Source organism: Diadema antillarum, unplaced genomic scaffold (assembly GCF_040938485.1).
Source record: "Diadema antillarum isolate AM-2024a unplaced genomic scaffold, OU_Dant_1.0 scf00000074, whole genome shotgun sequence".
Taxonomy (NCBI): Eukaryota; Metazoa; Echinodermata; class Echinoidea; order Diadematoida; family Diadematidae; genus Diadema; species Diadema antillarum.
The window spans coordinates 2,446,005-2,462,682 of NW_027270963.1; the positions used below are offsets into that span (position 1 = coordinate 2,446,005).

The window sequence follows — 16,678 nt, forward strand, 5'->3', positions numbered from 1 at the left end:
AATCTGGCAAATATTGCATGGGAGCCATACAAAGGTTTAAGAGTAGAACCCCCTCTGTCCTCTCCAATCTACATTGAAAAAATGCAATTGTGCTCTTGCTTCCCGCTGTGACTAAGAAACTTTCACACTGCATAATTAATCCTAAAACTGAGTTTAATCTCATTTATCTGCACATCATCCTAAGCAAATGCCAGGTCTTACAAATGTGGGTGTGTTTTTACGATCATCATCCCATCGTAACAAAACTAGATGGCATTGTTGCATGGCTTTTCTGTCTCGGCCGTTTTGCCCCAGACAGAGGCCGCTTACTGACAATAGACCTGATCAAGGTGCACCTAAATTCTGGCCCCTTTCTCCTCCCTCCGACCTCACTGCGGAGCAATCAATAACCCAAAGGGGTGCTGAAAAGCCCCCCGTTCACTAATTGTATGCTATCCACACATTGACACATAGTGCACTGCTAATTGCTGTTCGATAAAAGCGTGCAGGACAGTGTAGACTGAGTTTGTAGGAGGTGCAAGAATGCTTGTGCATGCTGCCAGTGGAGGCTTGAGTGGTCAGGAGAACCAAGTATTCATTTATGGAATGAATGGCATTTGGAGGATTTTAGGTCCCTAGCTCTGGGAGAGATCTGAAAATACCACGTTGAAAAGAGTTTTCATTGAAGTCATTGCACATTACCAGTTACCTTCAATAAAAATAGATGATTTTGTTTTTACATTGTTGTGAAATGTTCATTGAACCAGAATAGGAATAATAGAAACCAAATATATCAATATGCTCAGCATCCCACCATCATTTTTAAAGAAATTATTGGTGCAATCGCTGGGGACTAATAGCTTCATTTCTTTTTTAACTAGGAACTCTCTATGGGTGTTGGTCTGTTTAGTTTAATATGTAGCATCTAGTCTGCGGTGAGCCTATTCAAACAGGCATAGAACTTGTAGTATTGCTGTGCCAAAGTCTTTATATCCCCAACTCTAAATCTTTCCTTTACCGCTTGACTCAGTATATCCCCAACTTTTGATCTCTCCTTTACCGCTTGACTCAGTACTAACAGTTTTGAATGTACAGTATATCAGTGTGATATACTGTAGTTAGTTTCTAGAACAGTTTGTACTGCAAAGGAATCAAGATTAGCATGTGCCTACTTAACCATTCGATTGTGAAACAAAAATAGCTAAAAGTGATAACAGAAGATGAAAATCTTAAGAGACTATTAAGGTTTGTGTTTTTTTTTTTCGTACATATCTGTCTAGCTAGCATCAAGAAAATATAAGAGCACCACATATGATAGGTAGAGTTCTAGTGTAGTAAACAATTTTTTTTTCTCTCCAAATTTTGGCCTATATCGTGTGGACCCAGGTATCTTGTACTCTTGTTTAAGACTGAACACCTAGTTTTGATGAGTGCATCTCATATTAAGTGGTGTAGTAGGCCGCTAAATAGCAATACAGTTAATTAGTATCATCTGCATAAATATCATTATTTCTTTGTCACTACCTTTTTCATCATCACTGGCATATGGGTCATTATCATTATCATCATCGTCGTCCTCCTCATCATCATCTTCATAACCTTTATCATTAAAACCATTACCATTTCATATACAGTGTATATACTGTACTCTGTGTTTGCAGAGTATATGGTAGCAAAGGGTTCATACAATAGCACCATATACATGGACTGCTTTCCATACATACTTTGGTTTATAGTTCCCTAAAATGGCTATCTCCCTCGCTCCATTCCATTTCAGGTTTTTGCTACATCTTGCCATAATAATATTGTAATTGGTGCTGCGCATGACCCTCGTTCCCTCGCTCTCTATACCCCAAGTAATTTTCATATAATCATTTCATAATGTTTTCCTGTTTGGCACCACCCATCCATTTCTCCTATGTGCATCTTTTCCCTCTTCCTCCTGCTTTGCTGCATCAAATGAGCAGGACTCTCGCCTCCCTTGGATGGGCCAGGTTTGTTGGTTGGCAGTGCTGTGCTCTAGATTGTTAACCTGTTGAGGACGGGCTACAACACTCATTTCCCATATACGCCTGGCTGAGTATACTCGGGACTCGTCCTCAATGGGTTAAACCGCTTTTGCTGTTTAACATTTCATTCATACCATTTTGCAGAGTAAATGAATCATCGATGGTTTCACAGACTGGCTAAAACTTTCTCCTCTTCTTCTTCTTCTCCTTCTCTTCCTCCTCCTCCTCTTCATCCTTCTTTCTCGATTTATTATCCCTTTCTTTTTCACTTCCTATTCATTCTTCCCCTCTTTATTCTTCTTCATCTCCTTCATTCTGAATCATAAAAACCAATAAAAATACATTGTATGTGTGACTTTTAACTTGCATTGTGCTTTGTCTATGTCTACAAAGATTTGTCAAAATGAATGTTTACAATTGTTATTTCACATATCATCCCTTTAATATTTCCTATGCGAACTGTGTGCCAGTTTATGCTAAATAAGCAGCATGCAAAAGTATGCAGCTTTTCTCCTTGTTCGTGTGAAGTCGATGCTGTCTAACTGCATATTATTAAAGGGCTATTCTGACTCTGTCATCCTTATAAACAGTAACACATTCAAGTAATTGATGTTACATATATCACTTATATTCAGTACACAATACATACAGATAGCTATCAAAATGTATTGATATTCTGCTGGTGGTCACAATCATGGAGTGTGAATCAGCATGCTTGCTATATGTGTAAACATTATTTGGAAGTATATGATGTTATTGGCAGAATATAAAACTTTCTTTAGACACAATTTTCTTCAGGTCAATTTGTATCAATGTGTTTTGAACTTCTATCATCAATACAGGTTGTGTAGGGGAACAGATATTTGCTGCTATGTAAATCTTTCCTCAAACTTTTTTTTTTTTTGCAAAATTCAAATCGACATTCTATTGGTTTAGTAAAAAGTCCCTTATATATAACTGGGTATATTAAATCACAATTCATAGCTATTAGCAATCATTATGTTTAATCAACCCACTATCGTGTTATAGTTGTTCAACTTCTGCTGAATAAAAGTATTATTGACCTTCGATCAAACAAGATCAGTATACTTTTTAATCAGCACAATACATTCGTATTCAACATCATTGAAATATATAGTAGAACTTAGAGCATGCTGTGTTTTTTTGTTGTTGTGTTTTGTATAACAGTACATGAATATGATACTGGCAATCAAGATTGCAGTGCTGAGTTTATCATTTTGCTGAATTGAACTCCTCATGTACAAAATCTCACTTTTGTGTTGTATTGTCATTGAATTCAGATTGTGTTGTGTGCTCTTGTGTGCTGCTTGCACCATAAATTTGAAGTCCAGGTCTTTTGCAACCATTAATGAATGGATGGGATGCATGATATAGCCAGAAATTTCCTCGGAAATAAGGATTTTTGTATTGAGGCAGAATTTGCGACACGTGACTAGAGGAATGTAATTCAAGTTTGTAGTCGGACTCACAAATAAAACTTGATTCATTGGTATGAAACGTGATTAGAAGGATGTTTCTAAATGAGATAAAGCTCTGTAAGTGGGAAAGGGAGGGTTTTCTTCTTTTCATTGTTGTTGAACTAGTGATGAAAAGGGCATTTCTGTTCTGGCCCTAGACTCTCTTCTCTGCTTCGATGTGCAATCATGGGTGACATTTGTGGGAAAGCTGAAATCCAGAGATATTCTAAATGATGCTGTGCTTTCCAAAGTCCATGACCCATTGCATCCATTTATTTCTCTCTCTCTCTCTTTTTATTGCAAGTCCATTTTGTAGCATCTTACAGTACCATAATTATCTTGCAGAGAAAAGGCAGTTGTATGGATGATTAGTGCAAAGTTGTATTCATGTATGTGCTTTGTCAGACTTTATGGTAGACTTGAATCCAGTCTGTATGAACATTTGTTGTCTCACTGTATATGAATCACAGCAGTGTATTAAGGTAATTTTCAGATGGATCTCATGAAGTGAAGTCAACAAAACTGTGATGCTGTAAGTGAGACTAGTCAGGATCATGCCGGAGAATTGTATTGATTTTGAAATATACAAACATGGTATCCCAATCATGTGTGAACTGACATACACATACAGAGTATGACCATACTTACAATAGAGCTGCCATGTTTTGTTTTGTTTTGCTTTTGTTTGTTTGTTTGTTTGCTTTTGATGTGTGCAATTGCTTGTTTTTCTGGGTTTTCTTTTCTTAATCAAAAGTATTACAGACAACTAGAAAAAAGAAATCAACAGAAAGATCAAGAAACAGTCCCAGGGATTTGATAGTAAATTTGCTGTTTCTTAGTGTTGCATTCCAAAGACAGGGAAGTTTCTTGTGTGCTATTCTTTGTTAAAATCATGAAACCAGGCTTTTCCCACTTTTGTTTGTTTGTTTGTTTGTTTGTTTTTTGGTGGTAGAAATGAAATGTTTATGTGTGCTGTAACGATATACAAAATATGCCTTCATTTTTTTTCCCCCAGGACTATGGAAGTCCCAGCTTGACAAGCACAGGAACCCTGACAGTCAACATTCTCGATGTGCAGGACACTGTTCCAGAATTCATCAACATTCCCTATGATGTCACCATACCAGAGACGATGGCTGTGGTGAGTAAACAGTGTCATCATTCAGGATCTTGGGAATTTCATGTTACCAAACATACCGAATGGATAGAGTTTGTATAGATCTCTGAGTTGGGCTCAATATGTACGTATCTGTAATGTCAGAGTACATGCAAAGTTTAACAGTCTGTTTGTGAACAAATCTTGAAGTACTGCATTAAGCCATTGAGGACGAGTCCCGATCGAGTATATTCGGGCAGGGGTCTGTGGGAATGTGTGTTGTAGCAAAATCAGCCCGTCCTCAATGGGGTAATGCATGATGAATGACTTTGTATAAGGGTTAGGGTTAGATATCTGTACTGTTAGGAATTGTTTGACCTCTTGTACATTTTAGGATTCTACAGTACACAAGTTAATCAATATACACATTGAATATTTAATGTGAATAACAATATAGATAAAAACAAAGCTTTTCCAAATCACTTCTTAGGTGACATTGTGCATAAATTATATTTTAGAAATTTTTGAGAAATGCAAGTGAAATTATAGTAAAACTGCAGTAGCAGCTTTTAAGTAAAAGACAGCAACAGAAGATGCTTGGACGAAAAGAATGACTTGATGGAATATAACAGAAACAATATATTATTATATTAGACACTACATACAGCACCATAATGATATATAAATAAATAAAGACATATTATGTCTTCACTCAATTTGTACTGAACTTCTCCTTTTGTGTCATTATTTTCATTCAAGGTATCTCTCTCCTTGCGTGTGTGTTCATTTGCACTATCTACATTGTATATCATATAATTTACATCTGTGTTTTTCAGGATTCTGTCATTCAAACTATCACAGCTGTGGACCCGGATTCCGTCAACACGAATACCATCACATACGAACTTGTTGTTTGTAAGTCAGCATATTTCCTAAAGTAGTTCATGATATTTCTAATTTCCTCAGTACTTGCTAAAGATTTCAACTTCCATTACATTCAATAGACTTTGATCAAACATAAAATGTACATAAATACTTTGGAGAAGGTTTATTTTTAGTTCTTCAGTGAGTTTTGATGTCAATATGAAGGGGACATTGTTAGAGGATGAGTTCAATCTTTATGATATTTCTTAGTTTAAAAAAAAATCTTGTCTTGATAGAAATGAGATTATTTCTCTATGTCACACAAATACATGTATCAAATGACTTAATATGTTTCGCATTTACTGTTATTCATACTTTTTACAGAACTTAAGTAATCCTTACCTATATGCAATGGAGAGCTCTCATGTGAATAAAGTCTGACACAATTTTTTTTAAGGGTTGGGGGGGGGGGAAAGGGGAGGGGATTAATTTTGTGGGAAATAGATATGAATAAGCCTTCCCTCTCTTTTGCAATACAGCTGATGGTCAAGGCTATTTCACCATCGACCAGAACACCGGTGTCATCACAGTCGCCACACAAATGGACGTCGATGACCCCGTTCTACCAACCGCGTATCCCCTTATTGTCAGGGTAGGTTCTTAATGTGGAGATCATGTTTTTGCAGGTTTCATCCGAGTAGCCATCTTGCAGATCCAATGATCCCTAAGTTACTGCAGTAATCTTCTTTTATGTATGGTGTAGAGTTTGCTGCTGTTTTCATAGGGAGTGCTTTAATTTTGCTTCGTTTATTGAATAATTAATTTGGGGCTCCTCTTTCATTTTCATTCATTTTGAGTGATATTAATACCCAAGCTAATCTTCATGTTTGATATTGTTCTTAAGAACTAAAATTTGATCTCAATGCCATATCTGTGCTTCTGGCATACATATATTTCTTTAAGTTATTTCATTTTTATTAAAACACTTGCAGTCACTTGCATTGATTTCAGACTGTAAAATATGCATTTAAAAAGTTATGACAACTCATGTATAATTTGATTGTCCTATAACACATTTATTCAGTTTTGAAGATTGTAGAATCACCACTAGCTGCTCTCCTACTGCATTTTAATCAATCTTTTAGGCGACAGAGAGCGGTCCAGGTGGATCTGCTTCGGCCCTCGTGAGCTTCGATGTAACCATCCAGCCTGTCAACGATGAGCCTCCACTGTTCCAGGAGAATTCCTACACCACCTCCATCCCAGAATCGTCACAGGTCAACTTCCAGCTTCCTCTTAGCATAGTGGTGGACGACGGGGACAGGGTAAGCTTGGGCACGCTTTCTCAGTACCCATGTACTCTGGTCATACATCCCAATGAGAATGGATTAAGAGAGTGAAATGAAATGCAACATTTGGCAAAGATCACCATATTACTCATTAAGTGAACTTTTTGCAGGGTATTTCAGTACATGAGGTCAATCAAGATAGGAATATGGATGAAGATTAATCCATATCCAGAGAGACTATGGACAGAACTCACTGTCAGGTAAATTCCCTTTAATGATAACGGCAACAGTCTAAAGACAGTAAAAAATGAGTTTTTAGGAAGTAAATGTAAATTGAAGTATATATGCACCATCATCTGATAACATAACACACCTTTCATCTCTACCTACGTCCTTTCATCTTTCCTTCCTTGTTTCAATGCGCAGTTCACGGATAGCACCATCTTTATCTCGGTGGAGGATGGAGCCAGCGTGCCCTTCAGGGTTTCCCCCACTCAGGTGGTAGGCAGTGGGACAGTCACCCTGCTCCTGACGCAGCAGCTCGACTACGAGAACCAGCAGAGCTATGCCTTCCAGGTGAGCTGGACAACCATGCTTACTTTTTAGGAATTCATCTGTTGCCACTTGCCAGTGTGTATGCTATGTGTGTGCCTGTCTGTGTGTGCCTGTCTGTCTGTCTGTATCTGCATCTGTGTCTGCATGTGTCAAAATCAGAATGGGGGAGGGGTTATGGGAGGGATGGTCCTTATGTAGTACACGGCCGTTCCATAGTAAAAGGGTCTATCTTGAGAAATGTTGCTTCGGAAAAAAACGGGTTTAAAGTTTGGTGTATTTTTCATATTTCATTTTTTATCTTTTCATAATACATAACACTCACAAGCCATTCTCTTTACTAACAAAAGAGGCAGACATACAAATACACCAAACTTTAAACCCATTTTTCTCCAAAGTAACATTTCTCAAGATAGACCCTTTTACCATGGAACGGCCGCACACTTGTTTCTTCCGTTTCGTGTGTCGCTCTCATTCTGGCCGCTGCAATTGGTTTTGAGTCTTTGCTTCTAGTGAAATGGAATCTGTTTTTCATTCCCTGTGCTTGTGGTTGCCCATCATGTTTGATTTCTATGCACAATCCAGTCAAAGGAATAGAGTTTTTAACAATATTAAAAGGTAGCCATATGCTGTCATACATAGTATCTGGACCACAGGTCTCAAATGCAATATCCACCAAACAAATTAGCATGTCTTCCTTTCCAATTGGAATACAACAAGTGCATTGGAAACCATTTGTAACATGCAGTGATAACCTGAAGTCACTGTGAGGAAGTGAATAGAATCCAACATTTAGGAGAATTTAAGATTATCTTCTTTTTTTTTCAATGCTTGATGTGAATCAAGTAATGTAAAATCTATGTCATTGCTTTCTGATTGCATTTCTCTTCCTGTCTTCAGGTGAAGTAGAGTTGAAGAAAAGACATCATTTCAAACATTCCAAGATATGTTTTTTGCACATAGGATTCCAGTGCAAAATTTGTATTGGGCATATAAATTGCAGTGTTGAAACACAAATTTTGAAATTTGCATTTTAGGTTGCAGTTCCTTTCTCTTATAGTTTATGTATAGCTATTACCTCAAAGTTTTTTTTGTTTTTTGTTTTGATGTTCTTTTTTTTATTAAGCTCAGAGTTGCCAATATTTCATCACTTTTTCTCTCCCCCCTCCCCCCTTAGCTGGTAGCAACAGATAGTGATGGTCAGGACATGACTATGGTCACTGTCGATGTCACGGATGTCAACGACAACAATCCAACGTTCATTAATGGCAAGTACCTGACAAACAAATTCCTTCTACATTGTATGTGGGTGTCAGAGGCAGCAATTCTCTGTCTTGGATGGAGTGGTAGCAGATTGTTATGACTCCAGGTTTTTGGTTTGTTTGCTTTTAACATATTTTGAGATTCATCTCTTGGTACTTTTCCTATTACTTTGCTTCATGGGGCTTCTTATGTTTCATTTGTTTGCTGTTGTTGTTGTTGTTTTTTTTTTTTGGGGGGGGCTAATTATTTGTTTCATAGGGCCCCATTTTCTCTCTCTTCGTTTCTTTAAAACAACAACAACAACACAACATTTTTTTTCCATGTGGAATGCTTACTCATGCCAAAAGGCAAGATTCTGACCAGCTGTGACATTTGTATGTTCCAGTGTCTCATTTAGGGCTTTGACTACTTACTATCTTGCATCAAATTCATGTTCCCATCATCAGTATAATGATACTCTGTGATGCCCTCTGGTGTGAGAGAGCTGTGCTATTTTGAAAGTCACAAATAATAAATGTATCTCTATTTGCTGCAGACACGAGACCATTAGTCACAAAATCCCTTTTTAAATAAACTTTCATTGTTATGCAGTCTTGTGCTATGAACCAGGGCCTTCCAATGTCAATCAGAATTAAAACATTTGTGAGTATAGGAACAGGCATGTGACACTCCATTACATCCGTATAAGCATACATACTGTACCTCAACATTCCATGGAACTGTCAAGTTAGGGGATAGTCATTTCAGAGTAAGTTTGTATGGTGCATGCATGCAATTTTTTTTTCCCAAGAGAGTGCATTCAAAAATTAAATTATATTGGGAAGGAAAAAATATATGATAGGAATAATTTACATTGATGATGAGTAATCAGTCACTCACAGTTCATTGTACATCATGATTTTCTTTTTCTTTTCCCGGTATCATTGAAATAGTGCCAGCGGAAGGTTTCTACCAGGGCTCCATCAACGAGAACGATCAGGCGGGAACATTTGTAGTCCAGGTCATGACCTCTGACCCCGACATGGGGGAGAATGCTGCTGTGGTTTATTCCATCACGGGAGGAAACATTAATGTGAGCATCATTTAAAAAAAAAAACCAAAACACACACAATTGTGGGTCATAGACAGTAGGGGCTGTAGATGTGTTTCATGAGTCTAGTAATGTACATATCCTCATTTGTTCACATTTTCCACCACGTCTATGCACCATCATATCTGTGGACTCCACACAGTTCATAATAAAAAAAAATTAAAAATAGTGCATGAATTTCTAGCTCTGTGGCAGAAACTCAAACCAAAACTGTTAAAATTGCTATTTTATATGAGTCATCAGGTTGGTCTGTTAAAAGGATGTATAAGATAAAACTTGCTCCTTGTATGTATTTGTTTGCTGTGAATTTTGCACTTTTTACAAATATTTATATTGCCTGTGATACATACAATGTATGAATATTTGTAATGATCTGAAAAATCCTTTGACATTGTCGAAAAAATGTTTATAATGCCTGGGTTGGCATGTGAGTAAAAAAAAAAAAAAAACCAAAACAATCTAAACGTTTGCATCTCATCATAATGCACCTTGTGAGATCATCGTAGTGTTCCAGAAAGAGGTTGACAAGGATATTTAATGCTTGCATGAAATGTAAAAAAGTGTTTCATGACACACATAGATCATTAAAAGAAAAGGAAAGAAGAAGAAGAAAACTATAAATAGAAATCATACCCTGCATCTCTCTGTCTTACTTTTCAGACTGCGTTCACTATCAACCCCACCACTGGTGTCATCACAAACAATCAGATCGTGGGACCCAATGCACCCCCGACATACACCCTCATCGTCACAGCAACAAATCCCACATCGGCTTTCCCCCCTGCGTGAGTATATCATTTCTTTTTAATCCATCTAGGACGAGTACATGTAAGTTTTTTGCTCTTTCTGTCTTTTATCTTCTAGGTGGCCAGCAAATGTTTTGATGTTCCTGGCTGTAATTCTTAATTTAATCAGAATGATGATACTGCAGGCAGTAGTAAGAGATGTAGGCATGCAGTAGTGAGTACAGATGTGCCCTTCCCTAAACCAACTCATGTCCTTAACCCTAAAAGGGCCGGGGGGTTGAATCAACCCCCCTCCCCCTCCTTGACATTTTTTGCGACCATTCTGCCGCGCGAATTTTTTTGACTGCGCCGCTTGCTGACTTTTTATTTTCAAGTCTTGCACATCTTATGACACCATTTTCACGAAAATCGAACATACCGTTACGATGCTGCATGACCTTTTATACATGCTTGTCAGACCATAAATGGCTCAAAAACGTTTTGTGTACAAAGTCTATGCAAATTGAGTTTTCTCACCTTATTCAAAAAGATATGATTATTTTCACTTTCACTTGCTGAAATCAATTAATTTTAGCATAATTATGCTTAAAATAGGTTCTGTAATAACTTTTGTAGAAAAAAAAACGAAGAAAACAAGAAGTCAAAAAACAAAGAAATACATAAGAAATTCATAAAACAGTAGAATGCAAAAGAATTTAAGCTTGATACCAGATTCTTTTTCAAATATGTTGTTGGGAATGCTACAAGGAATAATGTCACCAAAAATCAGGTTGCCATTAGCTTTATTTTCTGAATTACAGCAAAATGTATGATTTCTCGCATATTGATTAATATAAAATATAAAAAATGAAAACTGAAATTTTTCTTTTATAGTTTGGTAGATTATGCGACAAGTAATGTATGTGCCAATTTTTGGTCAATTGCTTTTTCGGGGGGGGGGGGGGGGGGGGGGGGGGGGGGGGGGGGGGGCGTTGAATCAACCCTCTCCTGGCCACAGAACAGGCCAAAAAGCCCGGCCTGGTTAGGGTTAAGGTTCTGTAACAGACATTTATCGAATGAGATGGCGTCAGGGCATGGGCAGTGCCTAGAAAGAGAAAAATTAATGGAACAGATCTTTGAGATAATACATACTCTTGTGATTAAGGGAAGGGATTTCTTCTCTCTATATATTCTGTAGCTTGCCATGCAACCACATAGCACACTTGTATTTGATTTTTTCATCTACTGTCCACCACCGTATCACGTATATTTCAGTATCGGAAGCGCCACGTCTACCGTCATCATAACTGTCAACGACGTCAACGACAGTCCTCCGCGGTTCAGCCAGGATGAGTACACCATCACGATCAGTGAGGTATGGCATATCATTGCTCCTAGATGTCCTTACCTTTTAAGAAATATGCAGTTACATTCATTCATTGCACAGCTAAACATGTGGATAATGATGAAAGACTCAATTTTATTTGTTCATACACATTGTAAATTGTAATCAATATTGTGTGCTAAATCATGAATCTCAAAAGGCTGAAAATAATGACAGAAGGAGAGGATTTTGTACATGTGCACACAAATACAAAATCTGTAGGTCTGTATGTGTGGGGAAAGCATATGACAAGTTTGCTTGGCCCAGAACATCTCCATGTAGATTTTAAATCAATGAGTTGTTTTCTTTATCTTTTTGTCTTTGATACCTGGGTAATCCAAATTGTATCAAGAATATCAAGAAGCATTTGAAGAAAATTCTTCTCTTAATTGGCATACATTTTCAAAGAAAGTGTTGATGGATGGATGAGCTGCATTGTTATATCAAAGTGCATCCAGCTTCCTATTTCACTACCATCATACCATTAAAATTCCCTCTTATGATACATTGTCCTTCACAATAGTATAATAAAATGATTATTTTCATTATTATTATTATTATTATTATTATTATTATTATTATTATTATTATTATTATTATTATTATTATTATTATTATTATTACTACTACTATTGTTGCTATCATTGTCTTGAAAATTTTCATTAACATCATCATTATCATAATTTTCATCATAACTACAGTCAGACCATTAAGTTATGTTACTCCCGCACGCACTGCGCACGGGGCTGCTTCGTGCGGCTGCGTGCGGTTTCGCACGGGTGCGTGCGGCTCCGTGCCATTTTGTACGGCCTCGTGCGGGTGCGTGCGCTTCTGTACGCCCCCGTGCGACCCCGTGCGACCTCGTGCGCCTCCGTGCGGCTGCGTGCCACCGTCGAGTGCGTACCATCTGGCACGCTACCGTGCGAGGTGTTGGCACGGTACCGTGCGTGGTGTTGGCACGCTACTGTGCTAGTCCGTGCGAATCCAGCATCCTGCTAGTCCCGATACGGGACTCTTATATTTTTTCTCACTCTCTCATCCGCCCTCATTGGCGGTAGCGCAAAGTCTTCTCGATCGCGACAGTCCACGCATCGCGCGAGTCCACTAATTGCTGCCCCCGGAAAAAAAAGAAAAGATCTACACTTGGTCTTTCCTTATACTACACACCCTCAACGACGGTATTTCCGTGTGCGATATTGCTAATACCATACACACCATAATAGTACACACCGTATACGAAGGCAGTCCAGGCAGTGGACTAGTATGCATGAATCCATTGGAGGCCGTGCGTGCATGCATTGTAAATGATAATATCCCCTTTGTAAGTGTGTGCTCATGACTATGTGTGCGCCTGCGTGTCCATGTCTGTGGATCCGTGCCCATGCCTGTGTGCCTGCAAGCGATCGCGAGAAGACGATACGATGTACACACTGTACAATGTTCAATGAAAGCCCTTACAAGTGTGTGCAACTGCGTAGTACATGTAAACACTCATGCCTGTCCAAAAATGGACGATTTTCTACATTGCAGAGATCACTGCTAATCTTTCTAAAATTATGGAGTACCATCACCGTGGGGACTGTGTACATGTATCTCTCCTTGAAAAGAAATTGGAAAAATTGTGTGGCTGTATGTGTGTCTTTATCACTCGATAACTTGAACAGCGTAGAAATAATCATGGTAATAATGACAATTAACAACAACAACAACAACAACAACAGAGAAAAGCTACTGTACAATTACATTACGGGAACCATTTGTTGTTGATGACGATGATGTTGATGATGACTCAAAAAGTAATAATAAATGTACATTGTAGATGTTCCATATTGTTACATTATCAGTATGGTGTATTAGTAGTTTTACTACTTTTGCCTCTCTTAGAAAAAAAAAACACACACACACATTCTTTGTCCTTTCTGATATTCCCCAAAGCCTTGAAATAATATGTAGAGCTTACACATTGTCGTAAGCGGGAGATTAAAAAAAGAACATCGTCGCTGCAGGATAGGTCGGTATATCAACAGTTTCCGTCTCGATAGGTTTGTAATCTTGGCAAAATACTGTCAACTACTAGATTGCTAGAAGAAAGCGAAGTCATATGTGGATTTAAAACTTTTTTTTTTTGTGATGGCTTATGCACCAACATGCCCCTTTGATAATGATCGATTAACCCGCGAGTATCGTAAAAACAAACAAACGAACAAATACCTCGGGAAAATCCGATTTGTGACTGGTTACTTCACCATAACATTCGCGTGCATGTGTAATTGCCTAATGTTGGATGTTGACTGGATGTTGGTAAGCTGGCTTAGTGCATTGTGGGAATGTGGGTAAATAAGCATCCATCATGGCGGTTGGAACGATTTGCCGATCGATAGCGTTATGTACGGTGTGGTTTTGTTTTCAGCCTAGTTTGGCACTGTCTGATGATGAAGCACAATCATGTCATATTTATGCTTCTTTGTCATACAACTTGTACCTCGCATCCGGTGTATCGGATTATTGTTAACCATGCATTGTTCCATTGCGCTGACGGGAGAACTAACCCGTAAAGAACAACCTCGGGAGATTGTTACGTTAATCAAAACTGTTTCGGGCTATCGGCATCTGAAAAAACATTATTCTAGCTCTTGACTTGACTCCGCCACTAATTGATATGACGTAACCCTCACTAAAAGAACGCATTGTGCCACACATGAAAGGCGGATTACACCTCTGAAAGCCATCATCCGCGACCAGGCTTCTAGAAATGTCTGTTGTATCGATACAGTACTGAGGTCATACTCCAGCCAAAGGTTTTGATAAAATCATTAGTCTAGTCATGGACCTAGCAGGTCCATGGTCTAGTCTACCTGAAATGAAAATCAAGGAACGAACTGACCCCCCCTTTTTTTTGTTGTTGAGTGAACGCCCCCTGCATCCCCTTACCCACAAGAAGGCTACGACTATTCACATAGGAGCAAGTGCGCTGTTAGCTGTCGTGCTTGAAACAAAACACGGGCATTATATATATAAATATATATATATATATATATATATATATATATATATATATATATATATATATATATATATATATATGTATATATATATATATATATATATATATATATTGATTGATTGAATCGTTTCTTTATTCAAGAAAATGTTTTACGTTACACCACCGGTCTAGTTATCCCAAGGTTTCTTTGAAAATGCTGCAAGCATCAAAATACCCAACATCGTAATTTTTATATACAATTTCCCGTGAATGCTAAGCGTATGAGAGAAAGAGATAGAAAAGGAAAAAAAAAACTTCTGCCATATGTCTTGTTTCTCGCTTTATTGCAGCGTATGTCATTGTCGAAGTATAAATGCTATGATAAATGTTGGTAACAACCACATGAGAACTTGCACATTCGATTCCCAACAACCATTAAATCATTGGGGTCCGTAAAAAGAGGTTACATAATACATACGAAGCACCTCATTATAATGTATTCGATGGACCGGTGCAGAAAAAAAAAACTGGCTGTCTGTAATCGGCCTTTGAACATCTCTATTGTGCTCATAATCCCCAACTTTTCAGATGGCGTCTACGAGCGCGTCCAGGGATGTTTTTGTATCAACATTCTGACTATTCATGGAGGTAAAATGTAACCTGATACTCTGGCCACCTGGTCTATTCAAAGTATTCTTGCGTAATACACGTGCGTAATTATATTAGGCTGTGTTTCACCATGATGAATATAGGACCCCATAGTAGCAATATCTGCTCTTGCGTTGTATGAATGCTATACAGGGATCCTCCATTTGGTTCGTTGGCCAAGTAGATTCTTTTAACGATCTTATAAGCAGGCCGTCATTCACAAGTATGACAGAAAAAAACAACAACTTCAAGCAACATCGAAGTTGAGTTTCGCGAACTAATCTTCCAGTTGAGTTGGTTTCTCGGTTTTGTTTCAACAATTTTTATTATGTTGACAAAAACCTGATGGGATGTTCAATATTCAAATAAATCATTGCACCTTTCTCGCAATCTTTGACAACTAATGATGACTAAACCTGTGAAATCCATGATTTATTTATTTATTTATCTTTTTTTTTTTTGTATAGAGACGTTTTCTTTTTTGAATTTATCCATCATGACTGCCTCCAGATTTCGACCATAATTATATGACTTAGGTTTCCATGGGATCAATAAAGGAGATCAACGAGCGCATTTGTAGGTTTCCTGTCGGGTTTAATGTTGCAAATTTTATGTGCAATCACGATTCACTTACAACCCTATACCGTAATGTCGGGTTGTTCATATACACATCAAGTGAGATTAAATCTTACACAGTGATATGTATATGATAAAAGTCATCAGCAAACGGGATAGATTATTGTTTTGTCTATATATATATATATATATATATATATATATATATATATATGTGTGTGTGTGTGTGTGTGTGTGAGGGAGAGAGAGAGAGAAAGAGAGACATGAGAAAGGGAGGAGAATATATATTATACACTTACAACTATATAATTTTATAAGACACATGTTCAAGTCAGTTGACGGAACATTTATAAGCTCTTCAGGTCTGCGTATGAAACATCGGAGTCTATGCGATAAGAAGAAAGATTGAGAGCTGGAGAGAGAAAAATAAAATAGGCTGGTCTTCTGAATTTTGTTCGATGGATGGTAATCTGAACACACTTTTGCAAACGAAATGAAATATTATACACGGCTAGGTTTGCCTATAATCTGTGTTATGGTGATATCTTATTAGATTATACAATAATACGGGCAAGGTATCTTGGATAAGTGATCGCCACCATCAATGAGGATATTCAATCTAGACGACTAATTGAAGATGATGAGAATGAAGAAGACATAGTGGATAGCTGGAAAGGAAAGTAATGTGATGCAATGAGATAAAAAGAAGGAGCACGAATCGAGGCAAATGTATTACAAAGGA

General features: G+C 37.8%; 1 protein-coding gene across 1 annotated transcript in view; it reads left to right on the forward strand.

The window, feature by feature from the left end:
* LOC139717354 (cadherin-23-like) overlaps positions 1-16,678 on the forward strand; it is a 197,374-nt gene that overhangs the window by 122,269 nt on the left and 58,427 nt on the right. The window contains exons 39-47 of the mRNA XM_071628860.1: positions 4,482-4,607; positions 5,399-5,477; positions 5,966-6,078; positions 6,572-6,751; positions 7,142-7,291; positions 8,445-8,535; positions 9,463-9,602; positions 10,281-10,405; positions 11,621-11,720. Coding sequence (XP_071484961.1) covers positions 4,482-4,607; positions 5,399-5,477; positions 5,966-6,078; positions 6,572-6,751; positions 7,142-7,291; positions 8,445-8,535; positions 9,463-9,602; positions 10,281-10,405; positions 11,621-11,720 — 1,104 coding nt within the window. The remainder of the gene's footprint in view (positions 1-4,481; positions 4,608-5,398; positions 5,478-5,965; positions 6,079-6,571; positions 6,752-7,141; positions 7,292-8,444; positions 8,536-9,462; positions 9,603-10,280; positions 10,406-11,620; positions 11,721-16,678) is intronic.